The 16,239-nt window shown below is 39.8% G+C and overlaps 1 protein-coding gene across 1 annotated transcript in view; it reads right to left on the bottom strand.

Annotated features, from left to right (window-relative positions):
• ZNF423 (zinc finger protein 423) overlaps positions 1-16,239 on the bottom strand; it is a 295,163-nt gene that overhangs the window by 250,102 nt on the left and 28,822 nt on the right. The window contains exon 2 of the mRNA XM_073659374.1: positions 8,097-8,150. Within this exon, the coding sequence (XP_073515475.1) occupies positions 8,097-8,150 (54 nt within the window). The remainder of the gene's footprint in view (positions 1-8,096; positions 8,151-16,239) is intronic.

The following is a 16,239-nucleotide window of genomic DNA, read 5'->3' as shown; positions in this document are numbered from 1 at the left end:
TCTGAATCACGTCACTAAAAGATTTAGATGGAAACTCAGATATAAGTGCTCAGCATAGAGTGCAGGATAAATGTGATCCCAAATGTTACGTAAAATGTTCCCAAAAAAAGCTTCAATTCCATTCACAAAAAAGCCCCCACTCAGGTCCACCATATGTCAATGGAAATATAGGGGGCACCCACGTTACTGGCAGCACAAAGGCTCTGGAAAAACACTATGGCTCCCTGCCCCACAAAAGAAATCCAGCGAATTCTGCACTTCCAAATCCAAATGCCTCCCTTCTGAGCTCCAGTGTGTGTTTAAACTGGAGTTAGCGCCTACATATTTGGCATTTCTGTAGCGATGAGAGCCCGCCTAATTTATGGATGCATGAGCTGGGTATAATGTATGGGCCCTACAATGTACCGGGCAAATAGCGCTCCGTCTCGCTTGAGTCTCGCCGTATGGCTAAGCAGTACTCTACAGCCACATATGGGGTATTTCCACGTTCAGCAGAAATTGTGTGACAATTTTTTGTGCCATTTTTACCCATTTTCACGGGGCTGAAACAAAATTTTTGTGGTAAAAATTTAATTCTTTTTTCTTCACTGCCCAATGGTATAAAATTCTGTGACACACCTATGGTGTCAGTATGATCACTGCACCCCTAGATTAATTCATTGTGAAGTGTAATTTGTAAAATGGGGTCATTTATAGGTGGTTTCTGCTGTTCTAGCACTTCAGGGGCTCTCCCACTGGGTCTTGGCACACGCAAACCATAACAACAAAATCTGCACTCCAATATGGCGCTCCTTCCCTTCTGAGCTTTCCAATTAAGGCTAAAAATGCTCACTACATGCCTAGAATGAATTCCTTGAGAGGTGTAGTTTCCCAAATGGAGTCACTTGTGGGGGGGTTTCTGCTGTTTTAGCATGTCAGGGGTTCTTCAAATGCGACATGACATTCGCAATCTACTCCAGTCAAAATGGAGCTCCAGAATTCAGTTGGCGCTCCTTCCCTTCCAAGCCCTGCCATGCACCCAAACAGTAGTTTTCCACCGCATATGGGGTATCTGTGTTCGGAGGAGAAATGGCACAACAAATTGTATTGTCCATTTTCTCCTCTTACCCTTGTGAAAATGAAAAATTTTGGGCAAAAATCAACATTTGGGGGGGGGGGGGGGGGGAATGTACCATATTCTTTCATTTTCAAAGCTCAACATTATAAAATTCTGTGAAGCACCAGTGGATTTAAGGTGCTCACCACACCTCTAGATGAGTTCCTTGAGGGGGTGATGTTTCCAAAATGGGGTCACTGTTTAGGCACATCAGGGGCTCTGCAAACACGATATGGCATCCGCTATCTATTCCAGCCAATTTTGCATTCCAAAAGTCAAAAGATGCGCCTTACCTTCTGAGCCCTGCCATGCGTCCAAATAATAGTTTTCCACCACATATGGGGTATCAGCGTACTCAGGAGAAATGGCACAACAAATTGTATGGTCAATTTTCTCCTGTTACCCTTGTGAAAATGAAACATTTGGGGCCAAACTAACATTTTTTGGGGAAAAAGTGATGTACAATACAAAGCTATATTGTGGTACCGTGTTAGCCAGAAAAATCAATGTAAATACTTGTATGCCAAAAATGACAAAAGTATTCTTGGGGTGATACCTTTATTGGCTAACCAGAAAATATATATATACGCAAGCTTTCAGAGCACAGAGGCTCCTTCTTCAGGAAAGATTACAAATTAATTCATAAGACAAAAGGCACAGCATTTGTAACATCTCTCAAATGCTGTGCCTTTTGTGTTATGAATTCATTTGTAATCTTTCCTGAAGAAGGAGCCTCTGTGCTCTGAAAGCTTGCGTATATATATATTTTCTGGTTAGCCAATAAAGGTATCACCCCAAGAATACTTTTGTCATTTTTGGCATACAAGTATTTACATTGGGGAAAAAGTAACATTTTCATTTTATTTCCTTCCACGTTGCTTTAATCCTGTTAGGCACCTGAAGAGTTAATAAACTCACTGATTGTGGTTTTGAGCAGTTTGTGGGGTGCAGTTTTTAGAATGGTGTCACGTTTGGATATTTTCTGTCATATAGGCCCCTCAAAGTCACTTTACATGTGGGGTGGTCTCTAAAAACATTGGTTTTGTAAATTTTGTGTAAAATTGAGAAATTTCTGTTGAACTTTTAACCCTTCTGACTTTCTAACAAAAAAAAAATTATGTTTCAAAAATTGTGAAGTAGACATATGGGAAATGTTATCTATTAACTATTTTGTGTGATAAACCGTATTTTTCGGATTATAAGACGCACTTTTTTTTTCTCCAAAAATTGGGATGAAAATGGTGGTGCATCTTAAATTCCAAATATACCTGACTCGCTGTGGCAGGGGGTGGTCGCCGCTGTAGGAGGAAATCACGTGTGTCCGCTATTAAAGGAAATTCATATTCACTGATCCCCACACCCATAATACTTCCACCTCTCGGCGCCGGCATCAGTGATAGTAAAAATCTTCACAGTCATTTACTATCACTGATGCCGGCGCCGAGAGGTGGAAGTATTATGGGTATGGGGAGCAGTGAATATTCATTTCCCTTTGGGTAATGCCTTCCTTAACTGCACCTGTGACGGGGGGGCGCATGGCAGTGAAGTCATGCGCTGCCCATCACTTACACGCCAAAAACAGTTGCCATCATCAGAAGAGGACTCTGTACGCCTGGGGAGCAGAGGGAAGGTGAGTAGAATAGTTTATTTTTTGATGTGTGCGGCATAACAGGAGGTATATATACCAGGATGGGCTCATGATGGGGGACATATATACCAGGATGGGCCCATGATGGGGGACATGTATACAAGGATGGGCCCATGATGGGGGACATATATACCAGGATTGAGTACATATATACATATATACAAGGATGGAGGGCATATATATACACTGTGTTCCAAATTATTATGCAAATAATATTTTCTCAGATTTTCACAAATTACCTATATGAATTGCAGTCCTTGTAATTTTCCAGTCAAATAACTATTCGAGTACAATTGAAAGGTTTTTGTACAAACTGCCTATGATAACAGTATATTTTTAAAAAAATAAAAAACTCAAACTGCACTCAAAATGCATGTTCCAAATTATTATGCACAGCAGAGTTTTCAACCTTTTCATTTTAATAAAGAACAAAAAAATGGTCATTTTTGAAATTATAAGCATTAGCAGGTTATTACAAACTGAAATCAAACAGTTTTCAACTCAAAACTTTATTCTAGGTGATGTTACATTTGCACATAGGACCCCTTGTTCGAAAGGAGCTTCTGAACTCTATCGTCCATTGAATTTGTCAGGTTTTGGATGGTTTCCGCTTCAATTGTTTTGCATGAGGACAGAATAACCTCCCAGAGCTGTTGCTTAGATGAGAACTGCCTCCCACCATCATAGACACTCCTTTTGATGATGCTCCAGAGGTTCTCAATGGGGTTGAGGTCAGGGGAGCATGGGGGCCACACCATAAGTTTGTCCCCTTTTATGCCCATAGCAGCCAGAGATGCAGATGTGTTATGTGCAGCATGAGACGGGGCATTATCATGCATGAAATGATCTCGATGGTCCAGATGGATGGAGTGGAGGATGGCTGGTTGATTGACACCCCATGCAAACACGGCTATGGCGCTAACAAGGAGGAGGTGGAGTAATGTTTTGGGCTGGAATCATGGGGAGAGAAATTGTTGGCCCTTTTAGGATCCCTGAAGAGGTAAAGATGAACTCCATAATGTATGTTGAGTTTCTCAAACAGCAATTTCTTCCATGGTTCAAGAAGAAGAACCGTGCATTCCGCAGCAAGATCATTTTCATGCATGATAATGCCCCGTCTCATGCTGCACATAACACATCTGCATCTCTGGCAGCTATGGGCATAAAAGGGGACAAACTTATGGTGTGGCACCCATGCTCCCCTGACCTCAACCCCATTGAGAACCTCTGGAGCATCATCAAAAGGAGTGTCTATGATGGCGGGAGGCAGTTCACATCTAAGCAACAGCTCTGGGAGGGTATTCTGTCCTCATGCAAAACAATTGAAGCGGAAACCATCCAAAACCTGACAAATTCAATGGACGAGAGAGTTCAGAAGCTCCTTTCGAACAAGCGGTCCTATGTGCAAATGTAACATCACCTAGAATAAAGTTTTGAGTTGAAAACTGTTTGATTTCAGTTTGTAATAATCTGCTAATGCTTATAATTTCAAAAATGACCATTTTTTTTGTTCTTTATTAAAATGAAAAGGTTGAAAACTCTGCTGTGCATAATAATTTGGAACATGCATTTTGAGTGCAGTTTGAGTTTTTTATTTTTTAAAAAATATACTGTTATTATAGGCAGTTTGTACAAAAACCTTTCAATTGTACTCTAATAGTTATTTGACTGGAAAATTACAATGACTGCAATTCATATAGGTAATTTGGGAAAATCTGAGAAAATATTATTTGCATAATAATTTGGAACACAGTGTATACAGGGTGGTCCAAAAGTAGGTGGACAGAAAGTATAATAAAATGTTCCTGTGCAGAGATAATCTTATAAATGTTCCCCTGCTGTGTACTGTGTAATGGCTGTGTCTGACCGTGCAGGAACATGGTCTGATCATACCACAGCTCCTGGGCGGGGTGGGGGGAGCGAGCAAAAGAGTATACAGACATTACAGCAGGGGATCACAGCTGATTCTTTTTGTGAGGTAAAACATTTCCCTGCCTGTTTTTAAACAATGTTTTTCTTCAAATAAAGAATCAGCTGTGATCCCATGCAGTAATGTCTGTATATTCTTTCTTCCTCCCCTGCCCAGGAGATGTGGTATGATCAGACCATGTTCCTGCATGGTCAGACACAGCTATTACACAGTACACAGCAGGGGCACATTTATAAGATTATCTCAGCTCAGGAACATGCTATTACACTTTCTGTCCACCTACTTTTGGACCACCCTGTATAAACACACCAGGATGAGGGACATACACACCAGGATGTGGAACATTTATACCAGGATGAAGGACATATATACCAGGATGAGGGATATATATACCAGGATGGGAAACATATACAGTACAGATCAAAAGTTTGGACACACCTTCTCATTTAAAGATTTTTCTGTATTTTCATGACTATGAAAATTGTACATTCACACTGAAGGAATCAAAACTATGAATTAACACATGTGGAATTATATACTTAACAAAAAAGTGTGAAACAACTGAAAATATGTCTTATATTCTAGGTTCTTCAAAGTAGCCACCTTTTGCTTTGATGACTGCTTTGCACACTCTTGGCATTCTCTTGATGAGCTTCAAGAAGTAGTCACCGGAAATGGTTGTCACTTCACAGGTGTGCCCTGTCAGGTTTAATAAGTGGGATTTCTTGCCTTATAAATGGGGTTGGGACCATCAGTTGTGTTGTGCAGAAGTCCGATGGATACACAGCTGATAGTCCTACTGAATAGACTGTTAGAATTTGTATTATGGCAAGAAAAAAGCAGCTAAGTAAAGAAAAACGTGTGGCCATCATTACTTTAAGAAATGAAGGTCAGTCAGTCCGAAAAATTGGGAAAACTTTGAAAGTGTTCCCAAGTGCAGTTGCGAAAACTATCAAGCGCTACAAAGAAACTGGCTCACATGAGGACCACCCCGGGAAAGACCAAGAGTCACCTCTGCTTCTGAGGATAAGTTTATCCGAGTCACTAGCCTCAGAAATCGAAGGGTTAACAGCAGCTCAGACTAGAGACCAGGTCAATGCCACACAGAGTTCTAGCAAGAGACACATCTCTACAACAACTGTTAAGAGGAGACTTTGTGCAGCAGGCCTTCATGGTAAAATAGCTGCTAGGAAACCACTGCTAAAGACAGGTGAACTGGACCGCAGAGTGAAGGCAAAAGGGCCAACAAGTGCTAAGCATCTCTGGGAACTCTTTCAAGATTGTTGGAAAACCATTTCCGGTGACTACCTCTTGAAGCTCATCAAGAGAATGCCAAGAGTTTGCAAAGCAGTCATCAAAGCAAAAGGTGGCTACTTTGAAGAACCTAGAATATAAGACATATTTTCAGCTGTTTCACACTTTTTTATAAAGTATATAATTCCACATGTGTTAATTCATAGTTTTGATGCCTTCAGTGTGAATTTACAATTTTCATAGTCATGAAAATACAGAAAAATCTTTAAGTGAGAAGGTGTGTCCAAACTTTTGGTCAATCAATAGGACCTGCACGTATGATAAAAACAGGGTCACGACACTTACTGCCGTCAGTGGAGTGGTGGCCTAAGTTCTCACTGTATGGAAATTCTGACCATTTGTCCACTGAAGGTAGTACATCTCCAGACAGATGCGTGTCCCATGTGTGGGACCAACAGCTACTATACATTTATGAGATATAGAGCGGATGTCCCTTAAATGTATGAGATGGAAATACCCACTATTTTAGCCATCAAAAATACCAGTAAAACGCAAAAAATCCCCATTAATCTTTTGTCAATACACCAAAACTGAATGTTCCTTGTCCGTTACATATATTTAAGACATGTCAAATTTAGCAGTTAAAACATGTAGCCTATAACTATACCCATACCCTCCAACATATAGAAACACATTGCACTCACTTTTACAAAAGACATAGTTGTGTTAACACGTTGCGTTTTTGCTACATGTTTTTCTGCAGGCAAAATCTGCTCTCTTGGCACTAAGAAGCTGCTTACGAAAAGCAGGTTTTGCTGCGTTCTTTTTTTCTGCGTTTTTCAGGATCCCAAACTTCAGCTTTCCTTCTACCACAGAAGCATGAACATAGGTCACCAATGCAAGACATATGTGAAACCATAAAACCATCTTTGGAAAAAGTGCAATTCGATCAAATTTAGAAGAAAAAGATTTTTAAGTCTAAAAAAATAGTGACTATTCTGAACAAAAAAGTTTACATGAGTTCATGAAAAAATACACAATTACACATGTGATGAACTAGTCCGGGATAGTTTACCTAACACATTGGCAGTGCATTGAGTTTGTAGATCACTGTTTACTTTCACACTTTGGTCAGCCCTTGAGTTGCTCAAGTATTGTTCAATTTCACACCTTGGTCGGCCAATATTTAACTTTACACACATCACTAATTTAATTAAACTGTACTAATCCCAACTGCCATTCTCAGAGGAGGAGACCAAGACATTATGGTTTAAACTTGGGAAAATCATAAAAATAAATGTTTCACAAACTGGTGTACCCGCTTTTTTTCACTAAAACGCAGCAAAACCTGATACCTGGGTTTTTGACCTTACTCATTGCTTTCTATGGGTGAAAAAAACGCTGAAAAAATGCTGAAAAAATGCAAGAAGTTACTTGCAGCAGTTTTCCAATTCAGTCTGGAAAAAAAAACAATGTGTGTGCATGATGTTAGAATCTATGTTGTTTTACTTTTTGGCCATCTTTTTGTGGTTTGCTGGCTTCTAGTCTTTTCCTCTGGTGCTGGGTGTCTTGGTCACGTGATCTCCTCACTCTTTATTACTCAGCACCTGTCTCCCATTCCTCGCTGGACATCAGTGTTGTTACGCTTGTGCTCTGGCTAAGTTGCCTTGTTAGTTCTTTGTGCTTAGGACATTTGATATCCTGGGACTTCTTGTTCCACCAGTTTTGTTTCCTTTAATCTTCGTTTCTGCAACTAACTTTTCTTTTAGGAGGTCATCTGTTTTTGCTCCCAGTCCTTAGATCTCTTAGGGACACCCTTTCCCCTTTCTTCAGGTCTTCGTTTGAGTTCAGTGCAGGATCGTCGGTGGGGCTATTCACAAGGAATAGGGCACCCACCCCAGCGTAGGGTTTAAGCAGAGTCTCAGTGCAGGGATAGCTTTTCCCTTCTATTCCTTAGTTCTTAGTTGCAGAATATAACACATGATATTTCTGAAATCTCATAGCTTTTGCTGGTACTGTATAACGCAGCTTTTAATTTGCATAAAAATGCAGCAAAAATGCAACGTGTGAACATAGCCTAACTCTGCCCTATGGGTACAAGGCAATAGTGAATTTTTCTTTTAGTTTATTAATTGCATCTAAAAATTCTGACAGTAAAAAGTCCGTACCCGTATGGTTCAGTGAGGATTCCCAGTTTAATCCAAAGTCATCTGAATCTTCCACTAAAAGATATAAGCAGATACAAAGCAGGTTAAGTATAATCAAATACATACACGTGAATATTATTTGTCAATGACATTCTTGTGTAATAATCACTTGGCAGAAATTAATTTTTATCTAATAAAATAATGAATTGTGCTGGACAATTCTCTCCTGCAACTTTCTGCCCCAGTATAAACAATATGAAATCAAACATGACTTTTCTTTGTACCAATTTTTTATGGGAGAAAATTAAACATAAAATTGAAAAAAAAATCTGGATACAAATGGTGAGTACGCAGCATGGCATTGCTGGGTGATATTGGTCTTAAAATGTAAAAATGATATATAGAATTACAGAAGAAAAAAAAAAGTAATCTGGCACATTGCTAATTTCTTCTTAGTCTTAAAGGGATTGCCAAGTTCAAAAAATATACATGTAACTGAGCGTGAAAGTAAATTTTACAATTTACTAATTTTGCTTAATTATGCCTAGTACACTAATCATTGGGTATCTGCTCCACTTCCAATCTGATGCACAACTAGTGCCATCTGCGAAGGGGGCTGGCTGGCAACTAATTTCAATAACTGAGCCATCCCCCTTCATTTCCAGATCAGGAATGAAGGAACCAGGACTCCAGGCCTAGAACAGATACTTAAAGGGGTATTCCCATTTCCAAGATCCTATCCCAATATGTAGTAGGTGTAATAATATTAATATTAGCTAATATCTCCAATTAGAAACATAGCATAGTTCTTCTGATTCGCTATGTCGCTTAGGCCATGTGCAGGGCATTGGAGTAGTTAGGTATCGATGGTTACGACTACTCATATAGTGAGTTAGTTGTTAGTGGTCGTAAACATGGATACCTAAGCTACTGCAATGCCTGCACATGGGGTAAGCAACATAGCAAATCAGAAGAACTATACTATATTTCTAACTGGATGTGTTTGCTAATATTATCATTATTACACTTACTACAAATTGAGATAGGATCTTGGAAATGTGAGTAACCCTTTAACAATCAGAGCATTTGGCATATTTGAACAACATTAGTACTTTATATAATTTACTTTTAGCCACAAATGTATGAATTTTGGGGAGATGGACAACACCTTTGAAAATTCTCTAAATTCAGGCGTCCAGGCAATCATCTAATTGCATAGTACAGTGTTATGGAAGATCTTGTGTCTTGCTGTTTGCCATACTTTTCCCATTCTTCTACTACATGACAGCCATTCCAATGACTAGTCAATCACGTAACACAAGTACAGCCGCGTCTGCTTGTACAGAGGGGGGTTTTGAGTAGGGAACACCCATATATAAAATCCATATCCCTAAAAGAGGATATGGACAGCGGGTAACAAAAAAAGAGAACCCCTTTAATAAATATTTGGCATGAAAACTTTTCTTTGACACAAGGAAAAAAGTATTTTTCTTATTATAAAATAATATTTGTTTATTCTTTATCTTTCTGATTTTTATCTAGGAAATAGAACACAAAGACAAATATAATAAGACGGATCAATTTTAAAAGCCCGGAAGGGTTAAAGTCGGACATGTTGCTGCGATGGATGTGATTATACATATTAGAAAAATAAAAATACCACAACGGATGCCACGTCTAATTGGTCAGAGTGAAGAAGCGGACACTTTCATGCACACGGACTAATTGCTGTAATAATACAAAACCAGAAATCAAGGCTATTGCTGTTCAGGAGCAGCGGGGAGCAGTGTGTAATCAACCTGAGATATCGGACAGGAGATCTCATAGAGAGCACAGGAGCAGCTGGACTTCAACTAGAAAATTAATGGCAGCGTGAAGGGAGGTTTTTTTAGGTGTTTTTTTTCCTTGTTTTCTTTTTTGCATTAAAAACTACATTTTAAACAGCTGCAAAACAAGGAATAAGGAAGTTCTATAAGATAAAGACAAGGTGAATGTAGGATACCAGTTCATAGGTATTACTCATGGTAACGTTCAGTCCTGGGGAGCCAAACTTCGAAAATTGGCCGGTCTACTCTCTACCGATGGATCGTGCACACATATCATTGGCTATGGAGTTATCAAAGCTGGCAATCAGCAATTTACATGCCAGCCTGAAAATGGCACACACCACTTATGGAATCCAGGGCACACAGCAGGACAATGCCAGGTTTCACTTGGCGTTCTGCACCAGAACTAGATGTCATACCCTAATTTACTGACACAAGATGGGAAAACAGGCGAGGAAACAATCAACATTTCCAAACGTAATAACCTCTAACGTCCACAATGCCCAATATGGCTGGCATAGAGTTTTATATAAATTAAGTCATATATAAACCTTGGTGGTGCCCTTCACCTTCACCACTAATTATATTAGTAAGCCAGGACGAACAGTACAAACAAGCCCCTTCTATATGGTGGAGTGAGGTCTAAAAATTATACTCAATGGCATAGAGGAGCCATCATGGGTTTGCCATGTATCACTATGTCGCCAACATCCATGCTGATACAAGGTGGCATCCATTCATAAACCAATCCTTGCAGATGTGACCCATATTGGTGAACCAGGATGATCAGGACAAACACGTCCCCTCTATATAGTGGAGTGATGTCTAAAAATTATACTCAATGGCATGTAGGAGCCATCATGGGTTTGCCTTGTATCACTAGGTCGCCAACTTCCATGCTGATACAAGGTGGCATCCATTCATAAAACAATTATTGCAGATGTGACTCAGGATTAGTGAGCCAGGATGATCAGGACAAACACGTCCCTTCTATATTGTGGAGCGATGTCTCAAAATTATACTCAATGGCATATAGGAGCCACCATAGGTTGGCCATGTATCACTATGTCGCCAACATCCATGCTAATACATGGTGGCATCCATTCAGAAAACAATTCTTGGAGATGTGACCCAAGATTAGTAAGTCAAGAAGATCAGGACAAACACGTCCCTTCTATATAGTGGAGTGATGTCTAAAAATTATACTCCATGGCATATCGGAGCCTCCATGGGTTAACTATGTATAACTATTTTGCCAACATCCATGCTGATACAAGGTGGCATCCATTCAGAAAACAATCCTTGGAGATGTGACCCCTTTTTTTTTAATTCATTAATTTATTAATTAATGTAGCCCTATAGTAGAACATATGCCATCTTCATTTATTAACTCCAATCTTGCTGGAGTACAATTCTGGACCCAGTTCCCGGCATTCGACTAGTCTGCACAGAAAAGAGGAGATGAAAAGCTACAGGACGCATATGGCGGAAATGTATTTTACAGATCCTGTCCTGAGAGGAAATGCGTCCTAACAAGAAGGAGAAATCTCGAGAAGTAAATGACACACAGCCAACTCTGAGATTAAAACTCTTTCCATAGCTTTCTGTCCAAGACACAGATGCTGGTTCAGCTCAGTGCAACATGCATGAAATACAATGAAAGGTTCCAATATTAACACTTGAAGCTTTTATTTTTTTTTCGCTGACACCCAGAGTGATTTTACAAAAACTACTATGACACCTTAGAACTGAAATAAAAGTAACTAACGTGACTCCTTGGTTAAAAATTGATTCCTTTACTGTTTTAAAGCCAAGCAGCACCGAGTAAAGAGTCTGTCAGCACAAAATGACTTTGCAAACAAAGCATGAGCATTTGGTGCACCCTTGGTGTGGCCGGGCATTTCAGTTCACCTTGCAATCTACTCGTTTTCCACCTCCACCCTCTTTTCCCTTGATTGAAATTTTTGCCTTTCGTGGAGCCAGAGAATGATTGAGATAATTGAAAAACAAATAGGGGTGAAGGGGAGCTGAACTGCTCGGCCACACCAAGGGCGCACTGAGCACCTGTGTTTGGTTTGAATAGTCACTTTGTGTGGACAGATTTTTAGTCTTTGATTTAGGCTCTATTCAAGTTTGTGATCAACTTTTCTGATAGCCTATTCAGTATTTTTGATGGTAAGAATAACAGTTCAATTCGGGATGTTAAGAAACCAAAACCCCCATCTCACCCCATGTGGGGTCCACTGGGATTCACCAGTATTTATTTGAAACTGGATTTTGCCATGTTGTCATTGCTCCATTATAGGAATAAGCTATAAGGTTAGTTTACTGCAATTATCTAGTTTGAAGTAGACACAGCAAGTATTAGATAGGCACCAACCACAATTTTATCCTGATTGTAAAGTATATAATGTACAGCATTTTTTATTTTACAAGTGCAAAAACTTAAAAAAAAAAAAAAAATTAGTTAAACACCCCAAAAAATCCTACATAGGGTTCCCATTGCAGAGCTCTCATGGGTTCTCCTGGCCCCATGCTGCAATCGGTCTGACCCTTCTACACATCTTTAGCTGCTAGACGGCGGAAACAGAAGTCAAAGAGAACCATATGGAAATAATTTAGAGTGGGAAATTAATTTAGAAACTATTCTTGATCATTCTGACTTTGTCAACATCTTTAGCACTTTTGGTGATTGATGCTACCATGCTTAGACGGGCAGCAAGAGGCCCAAGGATGGATAGAAATTGGGCTTTACATTTCATGAAGGAACATCCATAAAACAAAAATGTTTCCCCTTCGGAATTTTTCAACCACACTTTCTAACATATCTGGTAAAAAAAAATATACGTGTAGGTTTAATGTCACTTGTATTAGGCACAATCGTTTTTTGGTAACGGTTATGTGCCTAGTGACGTTGGTGAAGGTTACGTATAATTCTACACGATATTGAGGCTATCAATGTTTAGCTATTATTGGAAATGTTCCCTACATATCAGACAATGACAGCGAATACACACAACTTACATGGCAGGAGATCTTCTCATGTCAAAATGAAGACTGGAAGGATCTTGCAGAAGACGGAGTCAAGCAAAGCCTCGCTACACCTACTTTTTCTGAGGTCTCTGTAGTAGCACCCTGTAAGTGATGGACCACTCCTCCCTCGGTTTAGATGACACAAACATACATGTATTTGCATTTACCAAAAGGAATTCGGCTTGGTTAGGAAAGATATCCCATAGAGGAATAGGCTATAAAGACATGACTGTTCTCGACTTTGTAACCAAGGAAAAAGTGGATCGCAGAGCCAAGAAACTCCCAGATGGCAGGCTACCTACGTAGGACGAGTATCAAGGGAGAGCAATCCCTAGAGACGGGCCTATAAATAGGAAAACAACAGCAAAGTTTACAATGAATCAGAGAAATAGAAGGTAACTATGGGGGACTATAGACTGTAAAGCTGTTGATACGTGATAGATATCTGCAAGGAGTTTGTATGTTCTCCCCGTGTTTGCGTGGGTTTCCTTCGGGTTCTCCGGTTTCCTTCCACACTCCAAAGACATACCGATAGGGAATGTAGATTGTGAGCCCCAATGGGGACGATGATAATTTGTGTAAAGTGCTGAGGAATATGATGGCGCTGTATAAGTAAACATAATAAATATAGTAGTGACAAAAAGTCATCATCAGCATGGACAAAAAACTTTTACAAGGAAAGTTTGAAATGGTGAGAATGCCTCCAATGTCTTGGAAACTGCACATTGCTGTAAAGTATCTCTAGCTCTAAGTAGGGTATCTACAGTCAGGTTTTTTGCTAGCCACTGCGTTTATCAGGTACCAAGGAATCCCTGCAGTTCACCCTTTAAAGACTGTAAAGAGATCTGGACTTACGCAGGGAACCTGGGAGTAGCTGCTGGCTGGTGGAGCAGGATGTCAGGGAATGATCAGGTGGCCAGTTCAGAAGCAAGAGATAAGAAACCAAATCATTTGGCAGAAGAATAGTCGAAAAAAAAACTAATCGAAAACAAGCTGAGGTCAGAAACAGAATCAGGAGCAGAAAACAGGTGTGTGAACCAGATTAAGTAGAACTTATAACTGGCAGTGGGAGTCAGGAGTTTATATAGGTAGCATTCTCACGTAGGCCTCACCGCAGAGACTTAATGCTAAATAGAGATAGTGATTAACCCCCAATCTCCCTGCCTGGGTGGCACCACAAGTGACAGAGAACTAAACATGACTGTTGTGTAGTCACCTTGCATTGAGTGCAACGAAGGTATGGTGGCGCCCAGTGACCGAAGAGGAAACTGAGGGGGCAGGTACCGACATGTATGTCACAACTGTTCATCTGGTTGTCCTTAAACCCTCTCAGATCTCATAGCAAAATCTCAAAACATCTTGGTGGCAGCACAAGAGCAGTATATACAGACTTTACCCTTAGAAGAAGAAAAAATTGGGTATATTATATTAGATCTGGTCGTCTTATTTATCTTAATCAATCCTAAACTGTATGAACCTGGCAAACATCAAAACTGAAAAAAATGAATTAATTGTTATGATGACCCTTGTGATTATTTCAGGAATGGATCCTACATGTGCCTTTTAAATAAAAATGATTGGCTATAAAGATAAAAAGTGCATATATATTTATAAATCTTTTAATGAAATGTCTATAAAAACTTATACTGAGCATGGGGATGACTGATCAGTCTTGAGTCCCTCATTCTGCCAAGATAAGCATGTTTGTTATGTCCTGAAAACCTCTGCCAGACATCATTGGTGGCTCTTTTCTCCAAGAGATTGGATAGAAGAAAGTGATCCTGTTGGATCCTCAATAGGGCTTATTCACATGTCAAAGCCTTGTTGCATTTTTTGGTGCAATTTTCTAAAATAATGGCAAAAATTCTGTACGTTTGTCCTGAGAATTGTGGCAAAAAAAAACATGATTGATATTCGTGGATAAACCCTTACTTTAATGGCAGCTCGTCCTAATGGTCTTTTAAACTCTATGGCTATTTTGAAGAAATCTCTGTTAAAAGTTAATCAGGTCTCACATTCCTGAATGCCAATCCTATGGAAAAAGCCCTCAAACAGTTACATGGTTATACAAATGTAGCTTAGCTCGAGACTTTGGGAAATCCCACCCAATCTGCTTATTGTAGAGGTCACGGTGCTTTGGTGAGCACCTCCCTGCAGCTTTGTCCTATTAGGGCTCATACTCCTCACCGTTAAAAAAAATCGGTCCGATGTTGTTCCTGAAAAGTCGGACGAGTATAATGCAAGTGTCATGCAAGTGTCATGCGAGTACAATGCAATTTTTCTCACCTATCATCCGAATAACATCCGTATGACATGTGAATGCAATCCGTATGCAATGCGATTTTAACATTAGCTTTTACATAGAGTAATTCTCGATGTCATTTTAAAGATAGTATTCAAATAAAATATTGTCATCTTATGGATGCGCCATTTCTGAGGCAGCTGAGAGCTGATATTTTTAGTCTGGGAGGGGGCCAATATCAATGGCCCCTTTCTAGCCTATTAATATCAGCCCGCAGCTGTCTGCCTAGACTGTGCTGGTAATTAATTATAGGGGGATTCCATGTCATTTTGGGGGTCCCCCATTTTAATAACCAGTAAAGGCTAAGTATACAGCTGTGAGCTGAAATTAATAGCCAGGCAAGGTCTATGTGTATTATCCCCTTCCCAGGCTATAAACATCAGTTCCCAGCTATCGGCTTTCCCTCAACTGATTAACAAAATTTTTGGGGGATCCTAAGCCATTTTTTCTGTAACTTATTTATTTATTACTAAAATACATCTACAGTAAGCTACACATGCACTGTACTAATTATATATGTCACTGACATGTTTCTATCTATATATTCTATGTATAAATCTATTCTATCTATTGTATTCTGACGGTTAACGCTGTGATTTTACCGTACTCGGCTGATGAAATGTCAGGTTTTCTAGGGGATGGGTGCGTAAAAATCAGACTGCACACGCATGGTCCGAGTGCTGTGCGAATTTTTTAATCGCACCCATTGACTTGCATTGGCGAGTCTCGTCCAATATACGCGGCCACTCGCAGCATGCTGCGATTTTTTTTTCTCACTCCAATCTGAGCAAAAAATAAAAAATAAAAAAAAATCGCAGATGAGCAGGGAATCATAGAATAACAATAGTCAGAGTGCAATCCGATTTTTTATCGGATTGCACTCGTCTGTTTTTCTCACAGAGGAGTATAAGCCCTTAAAGTGAATGGGAGAGCTGCAGTACCGGTCACAGCCACTACCAAATGTGTCTGGTAGACAGTGAACAGCCCACAGCACCTATTCACC

This window comes from Phyllobates terribilis, unplaced genomic scaffold (assembly GCF_046119375.1).
Source record: "Phyllobates terribilis strain yellow unplaced genomic scaffold, ASM4611937v1 Scaffold_13__5_contigs__length_258822181, whole genome shotgun sequence".
NCBI classification, from domain to species: Eukaryota; Metazoa; Chordata; class Amphibia; order Anura; family Dendrobatidae; genus Phyllobates; species Phyllobates terribilis.
This window is presented reverse-complemented; position numbering and strand designations above follow the sequence as displayed.